At 36.2% G+C, this 24,300-nt stretch overlaps 1 protein-coding gene and 1 pseudogene across 2 annotated transcripts in view; both read left to right on the top strand.

The window, feature by feature from the left end:
* LOC149886075 (uncharacterized) overlaps window positions 1–24,300 on the top strand; it is a 403,391-nt pseudogene that overhangs the window by 366,779 nt on the left and 12,312 nt on the right. The gene's annotated exons all lie outside the window — the stretch shown is intronic.
* On the top strand, window positions 19,570–21,872 carry LOC149886078 (uncharacterized). The gene is made up of 3 exons (XM_090092310.1): window positions 19,570–19,814; window positions 20,263–20,383; window positions 20,788–21,872. Exon 3 carries the CDS (start codon window positions 20,804–20,806, stop codon window positions 21,416–21,418), a length of 615 nt encoding a protein of 204 aa, XP_089948436.1. The 5' UTR covers window positions 19,570–19,814; window positions 20,263–20,383; window positions 20,788–20,803; the 3' UTR covers window positions 21,419–21,872.

Below are 24,300 nucleotides of genomic sequence, written 5' to 3'. Positions count from 1 at the left end.
GAAATTGAGCCAAAAACGGGGTTTTGTCGCCAAATCCGGTACTTGCCAGCCTCTCTGTTGACTGTCTTTGTCATATTCGTGCTCAGCCTGATAGGTTACAACAGAATATGTCCAAAGGCTCCAAGAAATCTCGGTGAAAGGCTCCAATTTGACGAAATAATCACAGAATTGACATTACAAGCAAATTCTAAGCATTTCTGTGCATTTGTCGCAAAAATCGGTACTTACCACTGAATTGCTTGATGCCCTTGGGCATTTTTTTGCTCAGCCTGACAGGATACAACAAAATATGGCCAAGGGATCCAATGGGAGTCGGTGAAAGCCTCGAATTTGGCCACATTTGGCCCAAATTTCGACGTTTTCTATGGAAATTGAGCCAAAAACGTGGTTTTGTCGCCAAATCAGGTACTTGCCAGCCTCTCTGTTGATTGTCTTTGTCATTTTCGTGCTCAGCCTGACAGGATACAACAAAATAGGGCCAAGGTATCCAAGAGGAGTCGGTGAAAGCCTCGAATTTGGCCACATTTGGCCCAAATTTCGACGTTTTGTATGGAAATTGAGCCAAAAACGGGGTTTTGTCGCCAAATCCGGTACTTGCCAGCCTCTCTGTTGACTGTCTTTGTCATATTCGTGCTCAGCCTGATAGGTTACAACAGAATATGTCCAAAGGCTCCAAGAAATCTCGGTGAAAGGCTCCAATTTGACGAAATAATCACAGAATTGACATTACAAGCAAATTCTAAGCATTTCTGTGCATTTGTCGCAAAAATCGGTACTTACCACTGAATTGCTTGATGCCCTTGGGCATTTTTTTGCTCAGCCTGACAGGATACAACAAAATATGGCCAAGGGATCCAATGGGAGTCGGTGAAAGCCTCGAATTTGGCCACATTTGGCCCAAATTTCGACGTTTTGTATGGAAATTGAGCCAAAAACGGGGTTTTGTCGCCAAATCCGGTACTTGCCAGCCTCTCTGTTGACTGTCTTTGCCATATTCGTGCTCAGCCTGACAGGATACAACAAAATAGGGCCAAGGGATCCAAGAGGAGTCGGTGAAAGCCTCGAATTTGGCCACATTTGGCCCAAATTTCGACGTTTTCTATGGAAATTGAGCCAAAAACGGGGTTTTGTCGCCAAATCCGGTACTTGCCAGCCTCTCTGTTGATTGTCTTTGTCATTTTCGTGCTCAGCCTGACAGGATACAACAAAATAGGGCCAAGGGATCCAAGAGGAGTCGGTGAAAGTTTCGAATTTGGCCACATTTGGCCCAAATTTCGACGTTTTGTATGGAAATTGAGCCAAAAACGGGGTTTTGTCGCCAAATCCGGTACTTGCCAGCCTCTCTGTTGACTGTCTTTGCCATATTCGTGCTCAGCCTGACAGGATACAACAAAATAGGGCCAAGGTATCCAAGAGGAGTCGGTGAAAGCCTCGAATTTGGCCACATTTAGCCAAAATTTCGACGTTTTGTATGGAAATTGAGCCAAAAACGGGGTTTTGTCGCCAAATCCGGTACTTGCCAGCCTCTCTGTTGACTGTCTTTGTGATATTCGTGCTCAGCCTGATAGGTTACAACAGAATATGTCCAAAGGCTCCAAGAAATCTCGGTGAAAGGCTCCAATTTGACGAAATAATCACAGAATTGACATTACAAGCAAATACTAAGCATTTCTGTGCATTTGTCGCAAAAATCGGTACTTACCACTGAATTGCTTGATGCCCTTGGGCATTTTTTTGCTCAGCCTGACAGGATACAACAAAATATGGCCAAGGGATCCAATGGGAGTCGGTGAAAGCCTCGAATTTGGCCACATTTGGCCCAAATTTCGACGTTTTGTATGGAAATTGAGCCAAAAACGGGGTTTTGTCGCCAAATCCGGTACTTGCCAGCCTCTCTGTTGATTGTCTTTGTCATTTTCGTGCTCAGCTTGACAGGATACAACAAAATAGGGCCAAGGGATCCAAGAGGAGTCGGTGAAAGCCTCGAATTTGGCCACATTTGGCCCAAATTTCGACGTTTTGTATGGAAATTGAGCCAAAAACGGGGTTTTGTCGCCAAATCCGGTACTTGCCAGCCTCTCTGTTGACTGTCTTTGCCATATTCGTGCTCAGCCTGACAGGATACAACAAAATAGGGCCAAGGTATCCAAGAGGAGTCGGTGAAAGCCTCGAATTTGGCCACATTTGGCCAAAATTTCGACGTTTTGTATGGAAATTGAGCCAAAAACGGGGTTTTGTCGCCAAATCCGGTACTTGCCAGCCTCTCTGTTGACTGTCTTTGTGATATTCGTGCTCAGCCTGATAGGTTACAACAGAATATGTCCAAAGGCTCCAAGAAATCTCGGTGAAAGGCTCCAATTTGACGAAATAATCACAGAATTGACATTACAAGCAAATTCTAAGCATTTCTGTGCATTTGTCGCAAAAATCGGTACTTACCACTGAATTGCTTGATGCCCTTGGGCATTTTTTTGCTCAGCCTGACAGGATACAACAAAATATGGCCAAGGGATCCAATGGGAGTCGGTGAAAGTCTCGAATTTGGCCACATTTGGCCCAAATTTCGACGTTTTGTATGGAAATTGAGCCAAAAACGGGGTTTTGTCGCCAAATCCGGTACTTGCCAGCCTCTCTGTTGACTGTCTTTGCCATATTCGTGCTCAGCCTGACAGGATACAACAAAATAGGGCCAAGGGATCCAAGAGGAGTCGGTGAAAGCCTCGAATTTGGCCACATTTGGCCCAAATTTCGACGTTTTGTATGGAAATTGAGCCAAAACCGGGGTTTTGTCGCCAAATCCGGTACTTGCCAGCCTCTCTGTTGACTGTCTTTGTCATATTCGTGCTCAGCCTGACAGGTTACAACAGAATATGTCCAAAGGCTCCAAGAAATCTCGGTGAAAGGCTCCAATTTGACGAAATAATCACAGAATTGACATTACAAGCAAATTCTAAGCATTTCTGTGCATTTGTCGCAAAAATCGGTACTTACCACTGAATTGCTTGATGCCCTTGGGCATTTTTTTGCTCAGCCTGACAGGATACAATAAAATATGGCCAAGGGATCCAATGGGAGTCGGTGAAAGTCTCGAATTTGGCCACATTTGGCCCAAATTTCGACGTTTTCTATGGAAATTGAGCCAAAAACGGGGTTTTGTCGCCAAATCCGGTACTTGCCAGCCTCTCTGTTGATTGTCTTTGTCATTTTCGTGCTCAGCCTGACAGGATACAACAAAATAGGGCCAAGGGATCCAAGAGGAGTCGGTGAAAGCCTCGAATTTGGCCACATTTGGCCCAAATTTCGACGTTTTGTATGGAAATTGAGCCAAAAACGGGGTTTTGTCGCCAAATCCGGTACTTGCCAGCCTCTCTGTTGATTGTCTTTGTCATTTTCGTGCTCAGCCTGATAGGTTACAACAGAATATGTCCAAAGGCTCCAAGAAATCTCGGTGAAAGGCTCCAATTTGACGAAATAATCACAGAATTGACATTACAAGCAAATTCTAAGCATTTCTGTGCATTTGTCGCAAAAATCGGTACTTACCACTGAATTGCTTGATGCCCTTGGGCATTTTTTTGCTCAGCCTGACAGGATACAACAAAATATGGCCAAGGGATCCAATGGGAGTCGGTGAAAGCCTCGAATTTGGCCACATTTGGCCCAAATTTCGACGTTTTGTATGGAAATTGAGCCAAAAACGGGGTTTTGTCGCCAAATCCGGTACTTGCCAGCCTCTCTGTTGATTGTCTTTGTCATTTTCGTGCTCAGCCTGACAGGATACAACAAAATAGGGCCAAGGGATCAAAGAGGAGTCGGTGAAAGTTTCGAATTTGGCCACATTTGGCCCAAATTTCGACGTTTTGTATGGAAATTGAGCCAAAAACGGGGTTTTGTCGCCAAATCCGGTACTTGCCAGCCTCTCTGTTGACTGTCTTTGCCATATTCGTGCTCAGCCTGACAGGATACAACAAAATAGGGCCAAGGTATCCAAGAGGAGTCGGTGAAAGCCTCGAATTTGGCCACATTTAGCCAAAATTTCGACGTTTTGTATGGAAATTGAGCCAAAAACGGGGTTTTGTCGCCAAATCCGGTACTTGCCAGCCTCTCTGTTGACTGTCTTTGTGATATTCGTGCTCAGCCTGATAGGTTACAACAGAATATGTCCAAAGGCTCCAAGAAATCTCGGTGAAAGGCTCCAATTTGACGAAATAATCACAGAATTGACATTACAAGCAAATTCTAAGCATTTCTGTGCATTTGTCGCAAAAATCGGTACTTACCACTGAATTGCTTGATGCCCTTGGGCATTTTTTTGCTCAGCCTGACAGGATACAACAAAATATGGCCAAGGGATCCAATGGGAGTCGGTGAAAGCCTCGAATTTGGCCACATTTGGCCCAAATTTCGACGTTTTGTATGGAAATTGAGCCAAAAACGGGGTTTTGTCGCCAAATCCGGTACTTGCCAGCCTCTCTGTTGATTGTCTTTGTCATTTTCGTGCTCAGCCTGACAGGATACAACAAAATAGGGCCAAGGGATCCAAGAGGAGTCGGTGAAAGCCTCGAATTTGGCCACATTTGGCCCAAATTTCGACGTTTTGTATGGAAATTGAGCCAAAAACGGGGTTTTGTCGCCAAATCCGGTACTTGCCAGCCTCTCTGTTGATTGTCTTTGTCATTTTCGTGCTCAGCCTGATAGGTTACAACAGAATATGTCCAAAGGCTCCAAGAAATCACGGTGAAAGGCTCCAATTTGACGAAATAATCACAGAATTGACATTACAAGCAAATTCTAAGCATTTCTGTGCATTTGTCGCAAAAATCGGTACTTACCACTGAATTGCTTGATGCCCTTGGGCATTTTTTTGCTCAGCCTGACAGGATACAACAAAATATGGCCAAGGGATCCAATGGGAGTCGGTGAAAGTCTCGAATTTGGCCACATTTGGCCCAAATTTCGACGTTTTCTATGGAAATTGAGCCAAAAACGGGGTTTTGTCGCCAAATCCGGTACTTGCCAGCCTCTCTGTTGATTGTCTTTGTCATTTTCGTGCTCAGCTTGACAGGATACAACAAAATAGGGCCAAGGGATCCAAGAGGAGTCGGTGAAAGCCTCGAATTTGGCCACATTTGGCCCAAATTTCGACGTTTTGTATGGAAATTGAGCCAAAAACGGGGTTTTGTCGCCAAATCCGGTACTTGCCAGCCTCTCTGTTGACTGTCTTTACCATATTCGTGCTCAGCCTGACAGGATACAACAAAATAGGGCCAAGGTATCCAAGAGGAGTCGGTGAAAGCCTCGAATTTGGCCACATTTGGCCAAAATTTCGACGTTTTGTATGGAAATTGAGCCAAAAACGGGGTTTTGTCGCCAAATCCGGTACTTGCCAGCCTCTCTGTTGACTGTCTTTGTGATATTCGTGCTCAGCCTGATAGGTTACAACAGAATATGTCCAAAGGCTCCAAGAAATCTCGGTGAAAGGCTCCAATTTGACGAAATAATCACAGAATTGACATTACAAGCAAATTCTAAGCATTTCTGTGCATTTGTCGCAAAAATCGGTACTTACCACTGAATTGCTTAATGCCCTTGGGCATTTTTTTGCTCAGCCTGACAGGATACAACAAAATATGGCCAAGGGATCCAATGGGAGTCGGTGAAAGCCTCGAATTTGGCCACATTTGGCCCAAATTTCGACGTTTTGTATGGAAATTGAGCCAAAAACGGGGTTTTGTCGCCAAATCCGGTACTTGCCAGCCTCTCTGTTGATTGTCTTTGTCATTTTCGTGCTCAGCTTGACAGGATACAACAAAATAGGGCCAAGGGATCCAAGAGGAGTCGGTGAAAGCCTCGAATTTGGCCACATTTGGCCCAAATTTCGACGTTTTGTATGGAAATTGAGCCAAAAACGGGGTTTTGTCGCCAAATCCGGTACTTGCCAGCCTCTCTGTTGACTGTCTTTACCATATTCGTGCTCAGCCTGACAGGATACAACAAAATAGGGCCAAGGTATCCAAGAGGAGTCGGTGAAAGCCTCGAATTTGGCCACATTTGGCCAAAATTTCGACGTTTTGTATGGAAATTGAGCCAAAAACGGGGTTTTGTCGCCAAATCCGGTACTTGCCAGCCTCTCTGTTGACTGTCTTTGTGATATTCGTGCTCAGCCTGATAGGTTACAACAGAATATGTCCAAAGGCTCCAAGAAATCTCGGTGAAAGGCTCCAATTTGACGAAATAATCACAGAATTGACATTACAAGCAAATTCTAAGCATTTCTGTGCATTTGTCGCAAAAATCGGTACTTACCACTGAATTGCTTGATGCCCTTGGGCATTTTTTTGCTCAGCCTGACAGGATACAACAAAATATGGCCAAGGGATCCAATGGGAGTCGGTGAAAGCCTCGAATTTGGCCACATTTGGCCCAAATTTCGACGTTTTGTATGGAAATTGAGCCAAAAACGGGGTTTTGTCGCCAAATCCGGTACTTGCCAGCCTCTCTGTTGACTATCTTTGCCATATTCGTGCTCAGCCTGACAGGATACAACAAAATAGGGCCAAGGGATCCAAGAGGAGTCGGTGAAAGCCTCGAATTTGGCCACATTTGGCCCAAATTTCGACGTTTTGTATGGAAATTGAGCCAAAAACGGGGTTTTGTCGCCAAATCCGGTACTTGCCAGCCTCTCTGTTGACTGTCTTTGTCATATTCGTGCTCAGCCTGATAGGTTACAACAGAATATGTCCAAAGGCTCCAAGAAATCTCGGTGAAAGGCTCCAATTTGACGAAATAATCACAGAATTGACATTACAAGCAAATTCTAAGCATTTCTGTGCATTTGTCGCAAAAATCGGTACTTACCACTGAATTGCTTGATGCCCTTGAGCATTTTTTTGCTCAGCCTGACAGGATACAACAAAATATGGCCAAGGGATCCAATGAGAGTCGGTGAAAGCCTCGAATTTGGCCACATTTGGCCCAAATTTCGACGTTTTGTATGGAAATTGAGCCAAAAACGGGGTTTTGTCGCCAAATCCGGTACTTGCCAGCCTCTCTGTTGATTGTCTTTGTCATTTTCGTGCTCAGCCTGACAGGATACAACAAAATAGGGCCAAGGGATCCAAGAGGAGTCGGTGAAAGCCTCGAATTTGGCCACATTTGGCCCAAATTTCGACGTTTTGTATGGAAATTGAGCCAAAAACGGGGTTTTGTCGCCAAATCCGGTACTTGCCAGCCTCTCTGTTGACTGTCTTTGTCATATTCGTGCTCAGCCTGATAGGTTACAACAGAATATGTTCAAAGGCTCCAAGAAATCTCGGTGAAAGGCTCCAATTTGACGAAATAATCACAGAATTGACATTACAAGCAAATTCTAAGCATTTCTGTGCATTTGTCGCAAAAATCGGTACTTACCACTGAATTGCTTGATGCCCTTGGGCATTTTTTTGCTCAGCCTGACAGGATACAACAAAATATGGCCAAGGGATCCAATGGGAGTCGGTGAAAGCCTCGAATTTGGCCACATTTGGCCCAAATTTCGACGTTTTCTATGGAAATTGAGCCAAAAACGGGGTTTTGTCGCCAAATCCGGTACTTGCCAGCCTCTCTGTTGATTGTCTTTGTCATTTTCGTGCTCAGCCTGACAGGATACCATAAAATAGGGCCAAGGGATCCAAGAGGAGTCGGTGAAAGCCTCGAATTTGGCCACATTTGGCCCAAATTTCGACGTTTTGTATGGAAATTGAGCCAAAAACGGGGTTTTGTCGCCAAATCCGGTACTTGCCAGCCTCTCTTTTGACTGTCTTTGTCATATTCGTGCTCAGCCTGATAGGTTACAACAGAATATGTCCAAAGGCTCCAAGAAATCTCGGTGAAAGGCTCCAATTTGACGAAATAATCACAGAATTGACATTACAAGCAAATTCTAAGCATTTCTGTGCATTTGTCGCAAAAATCGGTACTTACCACTGAATTGCTTGATGCCCTTGGGCATTTTTTTGCTCAGCCTGACAGGATACAACAAAATATGGCCAAGGGATCCAATGGGAGTCGGTGAAAGCCTCGAATTTGGCCACATTTGGCCCAAATTTCGACGTTTTGTATGGAAATTGAGCCAAAAACGGGGTTTTGTCGCCAAATCCGGTACTTGCCAGCCTCTCTGTTGATTGTCTTTGTCATTTTCGTGCTCAGCCTGACAGGATACAACAAAATAGGGCCAAGGGATCCAAGAGGAGTCGGTGAAAGTTTCGAATTTGGCCACATTTGGCCCAAATTTCGACGTTTTGTATGGAAATTGAGCCAAAAACGGGGTTTTGTCGCCAAATCCGGTACTTGCCAGCCTCTCTGTTGACTGTCTTTGCCATATTCGTGCTCAGCCTGACAGGATACAACAAAATAGGGCCAAGGTATCCAAGAGGAGTCGGTGAAAGCCTCGAATTTGGCCACATTTAGCCAAAATTTCGACGTTTTGTATGGAAATTGAGCCAAAAACGGGGTTTTGTCGCCAAATCCGGTACTTGCCAGCCTCTCTGTTGACTGTCTTTGTGATATTCGTGCTCAGCCTGATAGGTTACAACAGAATATTTCCAAAGGCTCCAAGAAATCTCGGTGAAAGGCTCCAATTTGACGAAATAATCACAGAATTGACATTACAAGCAAATTCTAAGCATTTCTGTGCATTTGTCGCAAAAATCGGTACTTACCACTGAATTGCTTGATGCCCTTGGGCATTTTTTTGCTCAGCCTGACAGGATACAACAAAATATGGCCAAGGGATCCAATGGGAGTCGGTGAAAGCCTCGAATTTGGCCACATTTGGCCCAAATTTCGACGTTTTGTATGGAAATTGAGCCAAAAACGGGGTTTTGTCGCCAAATCCGGTACTTGCCAGCCTCTCTGTTGACTGTCTTTGCCATATTCGTGCTCAGCCTGACAGGATACAACAAAATAGGGCCAAGGGATCCAAGAGGAGTCGGTGAAAGCCTCGAATTTGGCCACATTTGGCCCAAATTTCGACGTTTTGTATGGAAATTGAGCCAAAAACGGGGTTTTGTCGCCAAATCCGGTACTTGCCAGCCTCTCTGTTGATTGTCTTTGTCATTTTCGTGCTCAGCCTGACAGGATACAACAAAATAGGGCCAAGGGATCCAAGAGGAGTCGGTGAAAGCCTCGAATTTGGCCACATTTGGCCCAAATTTCGACGTTTTGTATGGAAATTGAGCCAAAAACGGGGTTTTGTTGCCAAATCCGGTACTTGCCAGCCTCTCTGTTGACTGTCTTTGTCATATTCGTGCTCAGCCTGATAGGTTACAACAGAATATGTCCAAAGGCTCCAAGAAATCTCGGTGAAAGGCTCCAATTTGACGAAATAATCACAGAATTGACATTACAAGCAAATTCTAAGCATTTCTGTGCATTTGTCGCAAAAATCGGTACTTACCACTGAATTGCTTGATGCCCTTGGGCATTTTTTTGCTCAGCCTGACAGGATACAACAAAATATGGCCAAGGGATCCAATGGGAGTCGGTGAAAGCCTCGAATTTGGCCACATTTGGCCCAAATTTCGACGTTTTGTATGGAAATTGAGCCAAAAACGGGGTTTTGTCGCCAAATCCGGTACTTGCCAGCCTCTCTGTTGACTGTCTTTGTGATATTCGTGCTCAGCCTGATAGGTTACAACAGAATATGTTCAAAGGCTCCAAGAAATCTCGGTGAAAGGCTCCAATTTGACGAAATAATCACAGAATTGACATTACAAGCAAATTCTAAGCATTTCTGTGCATTTGTCGCAAAAATCGGTACTTACCACTGAATTGCTTGATGCCCTTGGGCATTTTTTTGCTCAGCCTGACAGGATACAACAAAATATGGCCAAGGGATCCAATGGGAGTCGGTGAAAGCCTCGAATTTGGCCACATTTGGCCCAAATTTCGACGTTTTGTATGGAAATTGAGCCAAAAACGGGGTTTTGTCGCCAAATCCGGTACTTGCCAGCCTCTCTGTTGACTGTCTTTGCCATATTCGTGCTCAGCCTGACAGGATACAACAAAATAGGGCCAAGGGATCCAAGAGGAGTCGGTGAAAGCCTCGAATTTGGCCACATTTGGCCCAAATTTCGACGTTTTCTATGGAAATTGAGCCAAAAACGGGGTTTTGTCGCCAAATCCGGTACTTGCCAGCCTCTCTGTTGATTGTCTTTGTCATTTTCGTGCTCAGTCTGACAGGATACAACAAAATAGGGCCAAGGGATCGAAGAGGAGTCGGTGAAAGCCTCGAATTTGGCCACATTTGGCCCAAATTTCGACGTTTTGTATGGAAATTGAGCCAAAAACGGGGTTTTGTCGCCAAATCCGGTACTTGCCAGCCTCTCTGTTGACTGTCTTTGTCATATTCGTGCTCAGCCTGATAGGTTACAACAGAATATGTCCAAAGGCTCCAAGAAATCTCGGTGAAAGGCTCCATTTTGACGAAATAATCACAGAATTGACATTACAAGCAAATTCTAAGCATTTCTGTGCATTTGTCGCAAAAATCGGTACTTACCACTGAATTGCTTGATGCCCTTGGGCATTTTTTTGCTCAGCCTGACAGGATACAACAAAATATGGCCAAGGGATCCAATGGGAGTCGGTGAAAGCCTCGAATTTGGCCACATTTGGCCAAAATTTCGACGTTTTGTATGGAAATTGAGCCAAAAACGGGGTTTTGTCGCCAAATCCGGTACTTGCCAGCCTCTCTGTTGACTGTCTTTGCCATATTCGTGCTCAGCCTGACAGGATACAACAAAATAGGGCCAAGGGATCCAAGAGGAGTCGGTGAAAGCCTCGAATTTGGCCACATTTGGCCCAAATTTCGACGTTTTCTATGGAAATTGAGCCAAAAACGGGGTTTTGTCGCCAAATCCGGTACTTGCCAGCCTCTCTGTTGATTGTCTTTGTCATTTTCGTGCTCAGCCTGACAGGATACAACAAAATAGGGCCAAGGGATACAAGAGGAGTCGGTGAAAGCCTCGAATTTGGCCACATTTGGCCCAAATTTCGACGTTTTGTATGGAAATTGAGCCAAAAACGGGGTTTTGTCGCCAAATCCGGTACTTGCCAGCCTCTCTGTTGACTGTCTTTGTCATATTCGTGCTCAGCCTGATAGGTTACAACAGAATATGTCCAAAGGCTCCAAGAAATCTCGGTGAAAGGCTCCAATTTGACGAAATAATCACAGAATTGACATTACAAGCAAATTCTAAGCATTTCTGTGCATTTGTCGCAAAAATCGGTACTTACCACTGAATTGCTTGATGCCCTTGGGCATTTTTTTGCTCAGCCTGACAGGATACAACAAAATATGGCCAAGGGATCTAATGGGAGTCGGTGAAAGCCTCGAATTTGGCCACATTTGGCCCAAATTTCGACGTTTTCTATGGAAATTGAGCCAAAAACGGGGTTTTGTCGCCAAATCCGGTACTTGCCAGCCTCTCTGTTGATTGTCTTTGTCATTTTCGTGCTCAGCCTGACAGGATACAACAAATTAGGGCCAAGGGATCCAAGAGGATACGGTGAAAGCCGCGAATTTGGCCACATTTGGCCCAAATTTCGACGTTTTGTATGGAAATTGAGCCAAAAACGGGGTTTTGTCGCCAAATCCGGTACTTGCCAGCCTCTCTGTTGACTGTCTTTGTCATATTCGTGCTCAGCTTGATAGGTTACAACAGAATATGTCCAAAGGCTCCAAGAAATCTCGGTGAAAGGCTCCAATTTGACGAAATAATCACAGAATTGACATTACAAGCAAATTCTAAGCATTTCTGTGCATTTGTCGCAAAAATCGGTACTTACCACTGAATTGCTTGATGCCCTTGGGCATTTTTTTGCTCAGCCTGACAGGATACAACAAAATATGGCCAAGGGATCCAATGGGAGTCGGTGAAAGCCTCGAATTTGGCCACATTTGGCCCAAATTTCGACGTTTTCTATGGAAATTGAGCCAAAAACGGGGTTTTGTCGCCAAATCCGGTACTTGCCAGCCTCTCTGTTGATTGTCTTTGTCATTTTCGTGCTCAGCCTGACAGGATACAACAAAATAGGGCCAAGGGATCCAAGAGGAGTCGGTGAAAGCCTCGAATTTGGCCACATTTGGCCCAAATTTCGACGTTTTGTATGGAAATTGAGCCAAAAACGGGGTTTTGTCGCCAAATCCGGTACTTGCCAGCCTCTCTGTTGACTGTCTTTGTCATATTCTTGCTCAGCCTGATAGGTTACAACAGAATATGTCCAAAGGCTCCAAGAAATCTCGGTGAAAGGCTCCAATTTGACGAAATAATCACAGAATTGACATTACAAGCAAATTCTAAGCATTTCTGTGCATTTGTCGCAAAAATCGGTACTTACCACTGAATTGCTTGATGCCCATGGGCATTTTTTTGCTCAGCCTGACAGGATACAACAAAATATGGCCAAGGGATCCAATGAGAGTCGGTGAAAGCCTCGAATTTGGCCACATTTGGCCCAAATTTCGACGTTTTGTATGGAAATTGAGCCAAAAACGGGGTTTTGTCGCCAAATCAGGTACTTGCCAGCCTCTCTGTTGATTGTCTTTGTCATTTTCGTGCTCAGCCTGACAGGATACAACAAAATAGGGCCAAGGTATCCAAGAGGAGTCGGTGAAAGCCTCGAATTTGGCCACATTTGGCCAAAATTTCGACGTTTTGTATGGAAATTGAGCCAAAAACGGGGTTTTGTCGCCAAATCCGGTACTTGCCAGCCTCTCTGTTGACTGTCTTTGTGATATTCGTGCTCAGCCTGATAGGTTACAACAGAATATGTTCAAAGGCTCCAAGAAATCTCGGTGAAAGGCTCCAATTTGACGAAATAATCACAGAATTGACATTACAAGCAAATTCTAAGCATTTCTGTGCATTTGTCGCAAAAATCGGTACTTACCACTGAATTGCTTGATGCCCTTGGGCATTTTTTTGCTCAGCCTGACAGGATACAACAAAATATGGCCAAGGGATCCAATGGGAGTCGGTGAAAGCCTCGAATTTGGCCACATTTGGCCCAAATTTCGACGTTTTGTATGGAAATTGAGCCAAAAACGGGGTTTTGTCGCCAAATCCGGTACTTGCCAGCCTCTCTGTTGACTGTCTTTGCCATATTCGTGCTCAGCCTGACAGGATACAACAAAATAGGGCCAAGGGATCCAAGAGGAGTCGGTGAAAGCCTCGAATTTGGCCACATTTGGCCCAAATTTCGACGTTTTCTATGGAAATTGAGCCAAAAACGGGGTTTTGTCGCCAAATCCGGTACTTGCCAGCCTCTCTGTTGATTGTCTTTGTCATTTTCGTGCTCAGCCTGACAGGATACCATAAAATAGGGCCAAGGGATCCAAGAGGAGTCGGTGAAAGCCTCGAATTTGGCCACATTTGGCCCAAATTTCGACGTTTTGTATGGAAATTGAGCCAAAAACGGGGTTTTGTCGCCAAATCCGGTACTTGCCAGCCTCTCTGTTGACTGTCTTTGTCATATTCGTGCTCAGCCTGATAGGTTACAACAGAATATGTCCAAAGGCTCCAAGAAATCTCGGTGAAAGGCTCCAATTTGACGAAATAATCACAGAATTGACATTACAAGCAAATTCTAAGCATTTCTGTGCATTTGTCGCAAAAATCGGTACTTACCACTGAATTGCTTGATGCCCTTGGGCATTTTTTTGCTCAGCCTGACAGGATACAACAAAATATGGCCAAGGGATCCAATGGGAGTCGGTGAAAGCCTCGAATTTGGCCACATTTGGCCCAAATTTCGACGTTTTGTATGGAAATTGAGCCAAAAACGGGGTTTTGTCGCCAAATCCGGTACTTGCCAGCCTCTCTGTTGACTGTCTTTGCCATATTCGTGCTCAGCCTGACAGGATACAACAAAATAGGGCTAAGGGATCCAAGAGGAGTCGGTGAAAGCCTCGAATTTGGCCACATTTGGCCCAAATTTCGACGTTTTGTATGGAAATTGAGCTAATACCGGTGTGTGTTTTTATGTCATCCTTTTCTTGCCGTGAGCTTCTTGCTGTTTAAGGTTTCTGCAAAATGTGATTTCATTTTTTTTTTTTTTTTTTCTGCCATCGTTTTGAGTTTTTTTCGTCTTTCTTATTATCATTCCTTTGAAATTTGTACTTTTTTTTTTTTGTTTATACGTTTTTTTTTTGTTAATATATCTCGCTGTCACAATTTTGATGTATAGGTTTCTTTGATTGTTTGTTATTTTAGCTTTGAAAACTTCTCTGTAGGTGTGTAATACTTCATACGGTATGACGGTGATTTAAGGATCTCTGAAAGATTTTATTTTATTGCGTCTTTTAGACTTTGTTTTCGACGCTTAACGTAATTGATTTTCTTTATGATCTTTTTATATTACTATTATCTTTTTATATTACTTTTATATTTTTATATTACCATATTACTATTAATTCAATATTACGGAATGAAATTTAATAAATAATTTTATTATTAACTGTCCTTCAATAATATCACGTTAATATTAGTTTATACATAGGATTATTTTATAAGAACTGTTATAAGATTAAAATATGTAGCTACACTGTCATCTAATTGGATGATAATAGTAAAACACATATTAATTTGTGTCATATATATATATTTGTAAAATACAAATAGTTTACACCCACGATACATTTAAATATTGAAAGAGAAATGCACTATTTTAACTATATATTATTTATAGATAATTATTTGAAGATAAATAGGACTAACACAGAATTATCTGTACACTTATATCAGTTAGATTATAGGTTATTAAGTTTTATAAATAAAATTGTTAAATAGAAATGCAAAAGCACAAACATCAAACATGCCTATTTAAAGCATTAAAAAGAAACATTACTTCTACCCTACAAATAGAGTGGCTGAAAAATATAAATATAAATGGTTAAAATGTTAGGAGTGTCTACTAATTCAAACCACATTCGTATTGAACTCCTCAACGTCATGGGTTCAAATACAGTTCATAACATCTTTTTGAAGTCTTCTTTAGCTTAACTAATGCTCAAATTGCAATAACAACTCTTTTGATTGCGGAAATTTTTACAGCATCTGCAAAAATACATGAGCACTTTTAATAAGTAAGAACAACTCAAACGTATAATAAAAACAAACAGCAACTATGTTTATTGATAATTAATAATTACAACATTGAATAACAACAAAGTATTCTAAAACACAATAAAAACAACAAATAACAACAACACTATTTCAAACAATTTTTAAAGTTTAATGAAAGCAATAAACAGTAAAAGTAATAATCAATTACAAAAAAGATAAGTGATCAAAAGAATTTAATAATACAACCACATTAACTTAAAAATAAAGCAAAGATAATAAACAACAACAAGAATTAAAAATATTGCAAAATATAATAGAAATCTTAACTAACATTAACAACAACAACAACAACAAAAACCCTGCCTGAAAAACAGAATAGAAAGACAACATAGAAACATAGAAAACATAAAAAAAAAAAAAAAAAAAAAAAACTTAAAGCACAGCTTTTATGCCTTGTTTCAAAAAATGATCTAGCTCTTGCATGCATTGGCGTCCGCAAGGCACACTAAACTTACAAAGATCAACTAAAAGCCGGGGAGGAAGATGTCAAAAGCTCTAGTCCTGCAGAAGACATTCTTATTTATTACTTTTAAAAATTCTCTTTTGTTAATTACGTAGCACAACATTACCGAACCATTTCCATAAAGTAAATACAAATACCGTGAGAAAATTGATAAACCATAAACAACATAAACATTGTAAAGAAATGCTAGCACGTCTAAGACAGATTTTGTCCCCCGGTCATTCAAGCTAGCTAAAGCAATTCTGTAAAACAGCCATACAAAAACTCAAAAAAGCAAAACCAAAACTTACTCAGTTTACTCCTGGTATTTGCAGATTTTGAAATTTGTATCACAGAAGCCCTTTTTATGTCTATTTTCAAAGCCTGCTAACGTATGTGTATTTCCCATAAGTAGCTCATTAGGGCAGACCTCTTGTGGGAGGATAGGCATTTGTGGCAGAGGCGAAATTCTGAGCTCATTGTTTGCCTTAACCAATTATACACCAGGAAACGGCCCACGTGAATGTACCAATTTCATTCTATAGACGCTGGATCCGCACAAACCTAGGAATTTTCGACATTCACGTGACCAAAGGGGAGGGGGTTTTATCTTACAAAAATTTTTCTTTTCTCTCTCTCTCTTTACCCCCTCTCGCTCCCCCTCACCCCTCTTACTACAGGCCTATTCGTCGTGTAACCGGAACTTTTTGTGCAGACCTATTTTTTTTCACGGTTGGCGGACAATTATTCGTTTAGACTTGTTTTTAATAGAGAAAATGCAATGTTGTCTATGATATGTTGTGAATTAATCTTACACGATGTAATGAAAACACGTATAATTTAAACGTGGAGTTTTAGAATTCATTTAAAGCAAATAATATATATTTTTTAATTTCAGATTAAGTTTTATATCGTGCCAAAAGAATGTTGTGTGTATGCTTGTCACAGTTATCAAAATGAATATATATATATATATATATATATATATATATATATATATATATATATATATATATATATATATATATATATATATATATATATATATATATATCGAGTGAAGCTAGTGAAGTATCAGTGCATCAATTTCCATGTGGTAATCTCTAATTTAGTTGTTACCAATAATTCTGCTATCTGTGAGTTACACTGGCCTCCAAGTTTTGAAACATTTACAGTACTTGGAGGAAATTGTCAATGAAAAAAATGCTCCATCTGTTTGGCTGGGAGTACCCTTATCTCAAATTCCAACTGCTGGTCCAACTCAAAGAGCTTCCTTAATATCTTTAAGTGGCATTAGAAATACATTATATGATGAATTCATGAAAATTTTAGCTTTGAAGCTTTTCATAATGGAGTTAAGCGTAATATTTCTATTTTAACATTCAATCTAATGATAACTGTTGACACTTGGTCTAAGTTTGATAAGATACTTGGTTTTTAAGTTCCTTGAAAATGAACAATAAAAAAGAAGTAATTATGCAGCATATTTCAGTTATGGGACAAAAAAATAATTGGAGATAATATTTATACATCAAACATAGTTATGTGCTCTTTTTACATACTTTTCATCATCAAGAGATATGAGGCCAGAAGGATACATTCATTTTCATTCTATGGACGTGAGATCCACAACATTCTGACATTTTTTTAATATGGTCATTATTGTTATAAATTTTTTTTTATTTTTGTTATTTATCACTTACTGCTGTTAATGTCACTTACTGTTGTTAATAGTTTTATCAAGCTTTAAGTTTTTTTTTTTTTTTTTTTTTTTTTTTTTTTTTTTTTGTTATTTTTACTTGTTCTTCTGTTTTATTTTTTTCATTTGTTTCAGTTTTTAAAATTTCTTTTTTTTTTTTCTTTTCACATATACAGTTACTATGCTTTTTTTTGTTGTTACAGGGCTTTTGTTGCTGTTGGTATTAGTTAAGGTTTCTATTTTACTTTGTAATATTTTTAATTATTGTTGTTGTTTATTATCTTTGTTATACTTTTAAGTTAATGTGGTTATGTTATTAAATTCCTCTTATCACTTATATTTTTGTGATTGATTTTTACTTTTATTGTTTATTGCTTTTGTTAAACTTTTTAAATTCGTGTTGGTTTATTAGTGTTGCTGTTATTTGTTGGTTTTATTGTGTTTTAGAATGCTTTTTTCTAATTCAATACTGTAATTATAAATCATCTTTAAATATAGTTGTTGTTGTTGTTTTGTTTTTTTGTTTGGATTGTGGTGGATTAAAATTTCCAACAGATAATTCTTGCCAATGGACATTTTAAAGTTATTTTGTTAACATTTTTAAATTGAGCTTGCATTTTTTTTTTTTTAATTTTTTTTAAATGAAGTTTGGTTATTTTTCATCATAATAACTATCATAATAAAATCTATTTTATTGTTATTGCTTAGCATTCCTAAATAATAATATATTATTTTAATAATAATATGCTATCATTTAATGGTTTAATTTTTTGCTTTAATTTATTGATAACTTATTATGAAAAGTTTTTACAATTATTTTGAGTGAATGAGGTATCAGATGGTGTGCATTATATGATGCATCATGTGGTGAATTTTTTTTTTTTAAAAAAAAAAAAAGTTTTGCATGTAAATAATATTTATGTTATGACAAAATTGCTTATAATTATTATCAATTAATATTTATGTGCACTTTTTTCATCTTATCAAGCATTTTATGTGTTTATGTTTGAAACAGAAATAAGCGAATTATCTAAAAAAAAAAAAAGAAATTAAAGTAAATAACATTCTCATATAAAGTTTTTATTCATTTTAAAAATAATTGCATTTAGCGTTTTAAGGTATCATGGGGCCCAAAAGAAAATTTGTGTGTTTTGTGGTGCAGCAAAAAAATATCTAGCATCAAACTTTACATTGCCTTTACAAATAGACAGAGTGTAGAAATGGACATATACTGTTTATATTTATTAACAATGATAAATCACAAAAAATAACTATCAAACAACTCAATAAGCTTTATGGCTTCAAGATTTACAGAAGTCATATTAAACTTCTTGCTAGAGAATCAAAAAATGGGTTTGCAGTTTTTTAAGAGATTCTAAACACTTTATTGACTTTTACAATGAGCTTTTCTTGTGTCAAATAACAGTATTGCCAGCAACACATTCATTTCAGTCAACCCAAAATTCAAGTTACACTATTTCATCTTTGTCAGTTAACTCATCTCCTAAACATATAAGTGCTTTATCTTCATCTGATTCAAGACCGTTATTCAGATTAAGAGCTGACCAGTTGTCTCCTAGAACAAAATCCTAAAATGACGGTTTAGTATTTTGGCGATCGATATTACTACCAAAATGTGAAAGCATAGACAGGATGTGAAGGTTTTAAGGGAAAATGTTAAACTAAGGGCAAGATTTAAACTTCTCAATGAGACTATTGCTCACAAAGACAAGATAATTAAAAGTTTAAAGTAAGTTGTAAAAACACAGTATGCTGACAATTGTTTTTCTTATTCTTATTGTTGTTAATGTTTTTGTATTTCCTTGCTATTATAATACTATTATTTTTTTAACTTTTGTTATACTTGTTACTCTTTTTTTATCATTACTGTTACTTTTTTATATATGATGTATATTTTTATTATTAATTTTTGTTATCGTCATTATCATTATTATAACTATTGTTATTTTTTTATATTATGTATAGTTTTATTATTATTATTTTTTGTTATTCTTATTATTATTCTTATTCATTTTTTTGTTAATGTTATTCTTATTATTATTGTTTTTATTCTTGTTGTTGTTGTTGTTGTTGTTGTTGTTGTTGTTGTTATTATTATTATTATTATTATTATTATTATTATTATTATTATTATTATTATTATTATTATTATTATTACTATTTATATTATTATTATTGTTGTTATTGTTATTATTATTGTTATTATTATTGTTATTATTATTGTTATTATTATTATTGTTATTATTATTGTTATTATTATTATTATTGTTATTATTATTATTGTTGTTATTATTATTATTATTGTTATTGTTATTATTATTGTTATTATTATTATTGTTGTTATTATCATAATAAAATTCCTACAGAAATTAATGTTTAATGTTTAATGTTCAATGCTTAATGTTGTTTCGTCATTAGTTACTAGGCTTTGAAAGAGCGTGTTCTTAAAATGCACGCGGCCATTGAAGAAAGATCCATGAAGCAAGTAAAAACTTTCTTCCTTTTGGAAGTTAATTATTAGTTTAGATATATTACATAAAGAATCATATGAAGATAAATAATAATTGTTAAGATCATCTTATAATTGAAGTAAGTATATAAAATAGTTATATATGTACTTTTTTATTAGATAAAGTAGAAAGGATTTAAGTTTTAATTAGATAAAGTAGAAAGGATTTAAGTTTTAATTAGATAAAGTAGAAAGGATTTAAATTTTTATTAGATAAAGTAGAAAGGATTTTAATTTTTTAAATCGTTTATATTTTGTTTGTTTTAGTTTTTCTTTGTGCAGTTTTGTTTTTATTATCTTATCTTTTAGAAGGAAAATAGGGGTATATATGTTATTTAAAGTTATACTAATGCTATTTCCATAAAATGGTTATTACTACATTGAAATTTATGTGATGCTATTAACTATTTTTGTTCTTTTTTAGAAAATTTAGAAAAGTAAATGAAACTTTTGTGTCAACACTGACATGGTATGTCACATATTATTGTATGTAAAGGTTAAATTTTGTTATGAGGATTACAGTTCTTATGAAGAAAAAAAAGAAGGTAAAGAGTATTGTTTGTAAATATATATTTTGTATCTTTTTAAATTTTCTCGCATCATTTTTAAATTTTTTGTTTGCACACGTTTATTGTTTGCATATATGCTTTTTTAATATGTATGTGTATGTGGTAATAAGTGCTTTATAGTTGTTTTATCAATGTGTTTTTATAATAATGTTTTTATAATAATGTAAAGTGTTTTTTTACTGTTTGTGTATGTGTTAATATGTGTTATATAATTTTTTTAAAAAATGTGTATATAAGGAATATATTTAACCTTATATACATATTTAAACACATTTATTGTGTTTATAGTTGGTACATATGTTTATACTATGTTGTTTCTGTGTTTTCAAAGTGCTGTGACTTGGTAAGCATCTACCTGAAAATCAATTATTGTATTTTAGAGAAGGAGGAGAACAAATGGCTTTAGATTGTGCAGTTCAACGTGATACGCACCTAACGGCATGGTTTAAGTTAAATACTGAAAATGAAAGAGCACATTGCTATTCTTATGTAGACATTCCTTATCACTTTATATTTGATGATAAACATTGTAAATGGAAGGTTAGACAAAGGGGTGGTAATGAGGTGATAATAAGAATGGATAAAGTTAATCCAACTGGAGAATTGTTTTTTCTTATACTGTTAATTTTGCAAGCAAAAGGAGCAACATCTTGGGAGGATGTGCATACTGTTAATGGTATTGTCCTTGAAACGTTTTGTGAAGCATGTGTTTTGAAAGGTCTGTTGCAAGATGACACTGAATGGCAGAATACTCTTTCTGAGGCGGTTTTAACACATATGCCAAAGAAAATTAGACCGTTGTTTTCAATTATTTTGACCTTTTGTGAACCTGACAATCCTTTACATCTCTGGAATACATACAAATTTTTTATGATGGAAGATTTCATTCTCCACTCAGTCCCACTTCTAATAGCTGAACAAGCTACTCTTCATCAAATTGAAAAGATTATTAATCAAATGTGTTATATAAAACCATATTTGTTTATAGTTGTATATATGTTTAAATTATGATGTTTCCATGTTTTCAAAGTGGTGTGATTTGGCATTATGTTGAGCAAGATTGATAACCTTGCCAGCCAAGCAATTTACTTATAGCAGAGTTGTGATTTGGCAGCATTTAGTGCCAGGCGGAGTTACTGCTTTGGAACTAGGTTGTGTTGTCTAGCCTTTTTTAATTATTCTCAAAAAAAAAAAATATAATAATGTCTGTTAATGTTTAGCCTAATGTGTATGAGAGTATGCAACCTTGATCTTTAAATCTAGGGTGTTTTCATGTCCTAAATTTGATATTATCTTAAATTGGTTTTTTTTAATATATATATATAGTATTGTTAATCCTTTTGTACTTCGAAACAGATTTTATAGTTACATTTTCGATAAATGTTTATATTAACTGCCATGTCAAAATGGGTTACTATAAATAGGTAAATCGATTTGCAGTTTTTATGTGGTGTTTTATTTTCGTTTTTTTTTGTTGTTGTTGTAATTATAGTATCATAATTCCTTTTTTTTTTTTTTATTTAGGATTTACGATTGACTTATTTATACGATTTATAAAAAGAAACCTAATTACCTTTTATTGTAAACTTTGGTCAGTTAAAGTGATATAAATGTATGCAATTAGTTCAATTTTTTTTAAATTTTCTCTATTTTAAGCCTAATAATTTGCTGTACGTAATTTAGGAAATCTTTTTAAATGGGTGGTTAATATTGTAGTTTAGCGCATTTTTCAAATATCGAGTTACTTAAATTTTATAAGATTTATAACTAATTAATTAGCTTAGTTTGCATTAGCAACACTTTTGAGGAAAGAAAAATTCTTATACACGTAAATCATTGTTTTACATTTCATTATTCTGGTAAAAGGTCTTCATCAAAAACTTGACTACTCTTAATAAAAATAACTTTTCTCCTGACCACCATTAAGGCAAAAACGGGGAAGGGAGGTCCTTTATTAGTGTCAAAATGTTTAAGAGAATTAAATTTCGAGTAACAAAAGGAATTTTTAGTAAATGGTAGTAAATTACCATTTACTAAAATCTATTGAAACAGAGGACATATATACAAAAATGGTCAGATTAGTGCCATATATAGTAATGGTCAGTTATTTTTAATAAATTTATTTGGTTGTGTGCATTTAACGTTTTAAAGACAATTTCCTGTTTTAAAGAAAAATGTATCAAGGGGATACCAAAAAATTAATAAATCATGTATAATTTACGTTCGCTTAATATTAATCTTATTAATTAAAGTTCATGTTATAAAAAATATAACAAGAATATACCCTTACTTTTTCGTCAATTTAAAGCATGATAAAGTGTTATTATTTTGTGTTAGTAACTAAAAACATATTGTGTTGAACTTAGTATCGAGGAAAATGGTTCTGCCTTACACTGATATGATCTATGTCAGTTGTAAATTACTCAATGTTAAATAGTTGGTAAATTATTTTACCTCCGCATATTTTTTATTTTAATTTTACAGGTGGTTCAATTTTTTTAATTTGAAGGGGTTTTTCTAAAAGGTTATTAGTTAAGGTTTCGCAACTTTAAATTGTGGAAAACAGCCACCATAAATTAACAGACCAACCATAATCTGTATTACGGGTTGCTTATTGCTAGTTATTATTATTGTTCTTATTATTATTTATATTATTATTATTGTTATTATTATTATTATTGTTGTTGTTATTATTATTGTTATTATTATTATTATTATCTTTATTTTTCTGTTTTTCTATTTTTAAAACTCTTCTCATCAATATTTGTTGTTACAAGTATTTTTCTTTTAATTTATTTTATTATCTATATTTATAATTTCATTTTAAATATTCCTTTTATCGTAATTTTTTTTCTTCTTATCATTTATGTTAATATTCATGTTTTTATAGTTAACATTGTAATTTTTAATCTTTTTATTATTGTATTGCTATTTGTAATACTATTCCTTTTATTATCATTGTTATTTTTATTAATGGTGATTTTATATAGCCTCTATTCTTCATTTTTTTTAAATTATTATTATAATTAAATTTTCTTCTTATTTTTATTGTTATTGCAATAATAGTTATTACTTTTATTGTTGCTATAATTTTCATTATATCTTTTTTTTTTTTTTTTTTTAAATTTGCTCTTCATATTGTTATTATTTTTTATTGTTCTTCTTCTTATTATTCTTTTTATTATTCTCATTATTGTTATTATGCTTATTTTTATTATTCTTCCTCATTTCTTCGTCATATTTTGTAACTGTTATATTTTCTTTTTGTTGTTATTATGATTATTATTGTTATGATTCTATTTCTTTTTTGTTACAATTATTTTTCATTTTGTTTTATTTTTATTAAATATGTTGTTATTGTTACTCTTTTTATTTTTCCTGTTATTTATATTCCTCTTATTGTTAATATACTTATTGTTATTATTGTTGCTCTTTTTTTTTTGTTGTATATTTTTTAATTGCTATTTTTCTTTTTATGGTTATTATAATTATTATTGTTATGGTTGTTATTTTATGTTATTATTGTTTTTGTTATCATTATTCCTATTATTTTTGTTATTTTTATTTTAATTATTACTACTACTATTTATATTTTTATCAATATTTTTGTTATCATTCATTTCATTATTTTCTATTTTTTATTAATCATTATTATTCTTATCATTACTGTTACTATCCTTATTATCTTTTTTTTTTTACTCTTTTTTATTATTATTTTTATATATTTTTTTTGTTTTATTATTATCATTATTTTTATAATTTTTGTCATCCTTATTACTCCTTTTATTTTTGTTGTTGTTTTTATTTTTTTGTTACATTTTGTATATTTTTATTGTTATTTTTGGTGACAGCTAGTTCATCATCTGATTCCTATTTTCAGGTGATTTTTGATG

The sequence above is a fragment of the Hydra viridissima genome, unplaced genomic scaffold, assembly GCF_058129835.1.
Source record: "Hydra viridissima isolate aposymbiotic clone 2 unplaced genomic scaffold, HvirCarnegie_v1 scaffold_7, whole genome shotgun sequence".
NCBI classification, from domain to species: Eukaryota; Metazoa; Cnidaria; class Hydrozoa; order Anthoathecata; family Hydridae; genus Hydra; species Hydra viridissima.
Note: the sequence above shows the minus strand (reverse complement) of the source record. Positions and strands in the feature narration are given on the sequence as shown.

Bases quoted from the DNA above. Each gene is read 5' to 3' on its own strand.
- LOC149886078 (XM_090092310.1), top strand. From the start codon at position 20,804: ATGGCTTTAGATTGTGCAGTTCAACGTGATACGCACCTAACGGCATGG.